The 6000-nt window shown below is 41.6% G+C and overlaps 1 protein-coding gene across 1 annotated transcript in view; it reads right to left on the reverse strand.

Moving 5' to 3' along the window:
* Positions 1–5517, reverse strand: part of CUBN (cubilin) — a 271085-nt gene extending 265568 nt beyond the window's left edge. Inside the window, exons 1-5 of the mRNA XM_032349505.1 lie at positions 5192–5517; positions 4665–4794; positions 3674–3769; positions 3071–3109; positions 360–461 (exon numbers count right to left, since the gene is read on the reverse strand). Of these exons, the coding sequence (XP_032205396.1) occupies positions 360–461; positions 3071–3109; positions 3674–3769; positions 4665–4794; positions 5192–5304 (480 nt within the window). The 5' untranslated portion in view covers positions 5305–5517. The remainder of the gene's footprint in view (positions 1–359; positions 462–3070; positions 3110–3673; positions 3770–4664; positions 4795–5191) is intronic.
* Between the last annotated feature and the right edge of the window lie 483 nt (positions 5518–6000).

Raw genomic sequence — 6000 nt, forward strand, 5'->3', positions numbered from 1 at the left:
CGTCAGGAACATTTTCACCATTCAGAGAAAAGGGCAAGAAAATTTACATGGCTACGGCAAGTTGCATTTAGGACTTTCAGTGCTGAATGACTGAAACGGACACTGGCCTAAATATCACGCCTTTCCACGTAGTTACGCAGTCAAGTGAACCCCTGCTTAAGATGGCTTGGTGTTCAGTGGGTTAGGCAGTCATGCGTGGCACTGTTTGGATTTGGGGATACATGGTGTCCTTCATCCTGATTCGGGAGACCACAGAATCCTAGGAACTTTGGACGGAGAATTAAACATGTCTGAACTATTCCAAAGGAACCACTGATGCTGACTCGCTGTCATTTTTAACCAAAGACCAAGTGACTTACCTTCCACTGGGAGGGACAGATGCAATAAAAGGAATCGTGGAGATTGAGGCACGTCCCCCCATTTTGGCAGGGATTGCTGCTGCACACCTTCCTGTCAACTGTCTGAAACAAAGACAGGCCAGTCAGCAAGACCTTCGTACTTGCAGCAGGCGGCACAGACAGGCATGGTTCGGGGAGGGGCACCTGTGAAACTACATTTTACTCCCAGTCAGGGGTGGGTCCTCCTCCAGACGTTAAGTCACTTACTGAAGTTCTTCAAATCAACTCCCTCATGGAAGAAACAGAGTGTTTCACATGGTCATTCCTACATATTTTCCTTCACTACGGGATGAGACGCAAGGGGAGAAGATGGCCATGCTATTCTTTGGAAAGCACTGTTCACCAGAGATGGATGCTGATGGACAAGAGTGAAGATGTCAGGTTGGGAATAATAATGGACATCCCCGTGGTACTGAGAAAACAAAATGGGAACTCCGGTTCTTTTGGTGTTCTTCTCTTTGGTACCTCCAGATAAGCATTTGAAATCTGATCATCTTGCTGTGGGTTAAGATGACAGAACTCTTTTTACTCCAAGTGAGTCCCTTTGTTTGAGATGTGGGCTTAGATGACAACCTCCACTCCTGTGCTCCCATGACGGCTTTCGGACCAGAGTCGCGAACAGACCTGCCTTTGTCTACACAACCTGGGGAATCTTACCATATGTCAGCTACTAGTTCCAATCTCATAAGCTTTCTAATGCCTTTGGTGGCAGAAAACTTCTTTAGAGAAGACAAGCGATTATGCAAGAAAAGCTGTTTTATTAACCTCACCTAAATGTAGTCTAATTCTGTTTTAAAAATTTAAAAAGAGATAAAAAATAAAATTTTAAAAAAATTAAAATTAAAAGAAAGGTGAATTATTCGTCACATTCTTTCTTTTCTTTTCTTTTCTTTTAATATCCAATGACTCACAGAGAAAGTCATGTCTGTTCCCTCCATTTTACAGATGAATCAGAGTCCGAGAGTAGCCAACGAACTGACTAAGCACCATTTATTACCAAACCCATCTCTCTCCTCCTTTGTCAAAAACAAGGTGAACACTCCTGTGGGGGTCTATTTCTGGACTCTTTTTCTTCTATGATCCTATCCATCCCTGTGCCCTAGTACCACAAACAGTCCTGTTCATCAGATGACACGATTACAGAAACTAACCACAAACCCCTCAGAAAGTTCTCTGGCACACAAAAGCAACATTGTCTGGTGCTTTAAAACCTGAAAGCCTATGGAGACCCAGTAGGAAACGGAATCAGTAAGCAATCAGGAGGAAGACATTGGGGAACAGACCGTGGCTATAGTACCAGAGAGCCCTTGGAATTCATAAAAGATACTTATATCCAAAATCATTAAAAAATTCTTCCTGAGGGATGGGGGGTGGGGGTGTCTGGGGTCATCTGACCGTGGCCTCCAGCTTTTGACCTTCAGTAGCGATAATGAAGCACAGTAGGAGATTGGAAGCTACAGTACTGTGCCTTGCTCCAGAGGTATGAAGCACTTGCTCATTTTCATTCATTCAACTACTCCCTAAAAAAGATAAAAGCTCAGGAGCAATTTATTATCAAAGTCAGGAAAAGGCCTACATAGATGACCTTTCTCACCAAGTTTAAAACACCAAAATAGAGGACCACACTTGAAGCGTAATCACAACAGATCCAGAATTTGAGAACAGGGGTTCTTAACCTGGAATCCCTTAACTTTTATTTGAAAACTTTAATATGGGGACATTCTGTGCATTTCTTTGGGTAAAAGGTTATAGATTCCATGAAAATCGCAAAAACATTGGCCAACTTCAAAACGGATGAGAAGTCTAACAGTACAAGGACAAGTTTATAAGCATGTACTTACAAAGTGATGGAAGGTCTAAGATCTAAGAAACTGTTCAAATTTAATTACCAACAAATGTACTCTTAAGGAATTTTGAAATATTTTGTAGTTATGTTTCTGTCTTCAGGTCATGATCCCAGGGTCCCGGGATCGAGCCCCACATCAGGCTCCTTGCTCAACAAGGAGCCTGCTTCTCTCTCTCCCTCTGCCAGCTGCTCCCCCTGCTCGTGCTCTCTCTGTCTCTGTCTCTCTCTCTCTGTTGCATGTCAGTAAATAAATAAATAAATATATTTTAAAGAAAGAAATATGTTATGACTACTCCAAGCCTCTGAGTTTAATGTTGTAGAAGATACATGACTTTTCTTTTCTTTTCTTTTCTTTTTTTAAGATTTAGTGTTTTATTTTAGAAATGGGAGAGGGAAATAATCCTCAAGTAGACTCCCCACTGAGCACAGATCTCACATGGGGCTCCATCCCAGCATCCTGAGATCATGACCTGAACCAAAATCAAGTCAGCTTTACTGACTGAGCCACCCAGGCACCCTGATGCATGGCCTTTCAATACTCAGTCCTAGATGCCAGAATCAGCTAGTGACTGAGGTCACGCGCTGACAGATTTAGTCCACATACTTCACATGCCCAGTGACCTGGGGCTGGTTACTTTATCTGACACTCAGGTTCCTCAACTGTATCTGAGGAAGCATAAACTGTGCTGAGAATTAGATTATGGGAAACAGCAAAGTCCTCGATAGGAATCATCCATCTACCTGAAGATAAGAATGCCAGCCCCATCAATGATTCTATTGTATTCTCAGTGAAAGATGTCAGACAAGTAGTAGCTATGGGACCTACCTGCTGTAAGTTTTGAAATTTTCTCTCCAGATCCACAAGCTAAGTTGTAGAAAAGAGAAAGCATCAGTTAGCATTTCACATGTGATATTGTCCTTTGGCATATTTTCCTAACCCCCTCTGCTGCGGACTCACACTGTCTCTTGATTGCTTTTTTATTGCTTTTTCCTTCCTCTGCTTCTCCTCCCTCCAGGTTTCCCTTCCCTCCTACTCTCTTCCATCATAGAGATTTTTTTTTTTGAGGCAATTTTTAAAAAAGGAAGTACAACCCATTGACAAGTTGACTCATTGCTTCTCTGCAGACAGCGACTCTGGGAATTTTCATAAAGACAGTCAGTCATCCACTTTGCCAATAAGAAGGTTCAGTCAGAATGTGGGCAAGACCGACTTAGGCAATAAGCTCTTGTTACAGAATCCCAACCTTCTGCTCATCACTACCTCTGCGTCCCCTATTGGACTTATGTCATCTAACCGAAAAGTCCATAATGACAATGCTGAATTTCAAAGCGGACGAAAAGCTAGTGTGTCTTCTGCAAATGCTTACTCACAAAGTTGAATTAAGAAAACCCGTCTGTGCTTTCACACAGATGAGGATGTCAGTCTTACCTTAGAATTAAGTTGATGTATTTGATTGGAAATATTTTGAGGCAGACCGACTGAGGTCCTTTTTAAATCTGTTATATCATCTTTGTTTTTCTGTATCTAATATCAAAAGGAAAAAGGAGGGGGTGAAGGCTAGTGGAAAAGTCATATGTATGATATAGATAAAAAAAATTTTAAAAAAGTCAAGTACTGTTCTATTTTAAGCACCAATATCTTGCCCATTATTGTAAAAATCAACACATTACCATGCTTAATAAACATCTAAAACAGCCATGGAATAATTCTATTTGCCATTTTCAGTAACAACACATCAAGAAACTTTCTGTTGGCATTTTTTTCTCATAACCGTTGGCGTGCTTGTAAAGAGGCCTGGCTTGGAGTGAGACTGCTTGGGTTTCAGGTCCTGCCTCGGCCATTTCCTGGGTGTCCTTGGGTGAGCTGCTGCACTGCTTCACGTTTCCTTTACCTCCCTTACAAACGGGGTGACAATAATGTCAAACTCATAGGACGGTTGTGGGGGTTCGATGGGCGGGGCACACTGGATAGTCCCTGGGAAGCTCTAAATAATCGTAGCTTCTAACATTACGACTGACACACCAGTGTGATATAGTCACTAACGGACACTGAAAACACTCAGGGAGACAGGAGAATAATTGGCCAGTTCTCTTCTCTGGCACTAGTAAACTGGTCACACCCAAACCTTTCTCTGGCCCCTTTCTTTCCTTGCTCCTCTTTGTGCAGGAGCCCCAGGACGACCCTGGGGGCCTCCTCTGGATTAGATGGAGAAGAGGACATAAACCCCCACTACGAGCCATATCCCACTAGAATTCCTCCTTCTGCCCATCGTTAGTCCAACGGCATTGTTCTTCAGAGGACTTACCTCACCTCCGGTTATGCTCCTCGGGCTAAAAATTTAAGATTCATATAGAACTCTTGAATTAAATGACTATATACAGTTATACAAAATTACTTAGATATATTTCCATTGTATTACCTGATGTAAACATTCGCCAAGATCTTCCCCATTTAATTTGATCTTTCCCAGCGATCCAGTTCTGAATTCAATGTTTTGAGCAGACCCAGTAAGAAACACTAAATTTCCCCTCTCTGCAGCCATCCGAGGCCTATATAAATCAAACCAAAGGATGCATCCATAATTAGCATGTGTAATTTTTAAACAACGTTCCTCATGAGAGAAACTCATGAGGGTTTCTCTGCGTTCACTTTCACTCTGTGGTCAACTCGACCAGATTCTCCCTGCTTCTCCGCCCCTTTTTCTCTGCAGATTCCCTAGAGATGGCTTCTAGTAATCGCATACTTGCCTGATTTGCAAAATGGCCAGTGAATAACTCAGGTGGAAGAAGATGATCCCATACATCAGTCTACATACTTTTTCCTACTTATCTTTAACATCCTTGTTTTCTTGAAGAAAAACTACACCTTTGCTTCTCCGGCTATTTGTGGAAACTGATGACCACCTGCCCTGGACCCTCAGCAGCAGTAACCCAGGTGTCTACTTACTGTTGGAGCTCAGTACTTCTCTTTGGTCTCTGCAGCTCAAGTTCTCCAGTTTCACCATTTGATTCAGCAAATGTCAACAAAATCACCAAACCCCAAAGAAAAGATGAGGACATATTCCTCAGCAACCCTCCTCCGTTGTCAGGAAGAGGGAAGCACTCCAGCCGAGTGTGGGATTTGAGAGACAGCAAATCCGGCAGATGTACTTTGGCCTGTGAAATATCCTGCAACTTTTCAGTTCTCTCTTCTTTGCCCTAGAAGGCTATGTTATTTTTTTCTTCCCAAGGGATGTAAATGATCTTAGATCTTCAGTACTCTTCAACTTGTAAGAGGTCAAAATCTACCTTTAAGTGATGCACAACTTAATCATTATCTGTCTGACCTTTGAAATAGTGACAAACTGCTTTGGAAACATCCACTAAAACAATCCTTGCTTAAGAAGGAGCCACCGTACAGCAAACGATACTAGAAAAACTGGATACCCACATGCAAAAAAATGAATTTGGACCTTACTTTACACCATATACAAAGATTAACTCAAAATGCATCAAATACCTAAAAACAGGAGCTAACACTCTTTAGAAGAAAACAAAAGAGGAAAGCTTCATGACAGTGGACTTGGCAATGATTTTTTGGATAGGATACCAAAAGCACAGGCAACAACAACAAAATAATCGATACACAGGGCGATTTGAAAATGAAAAAACTTTTATATATCAAAAGATACCATCAACACAGTGAAAAGACTACTTACAGAATGAGAAAAAAATATTTACTAATTATATATGTGTTAAGAGGTTAATTTCCAGAAT

The sequence above is a fragment of the Mustela erminea genome, chromosome 6, assembly GCF_009829155.1.
Source record: "Mustela erminea isolate mMusErm1 chromosome 6, mMusErm1.Pri, whole genome shotgun sequence".
In the NCBI taxonomy this organism is placed as follows: Eukaryota; Metazoa; Chordata; class Mammalia; order Carnivora; family Mustelidae; genus Mustela; species Mustela erminea.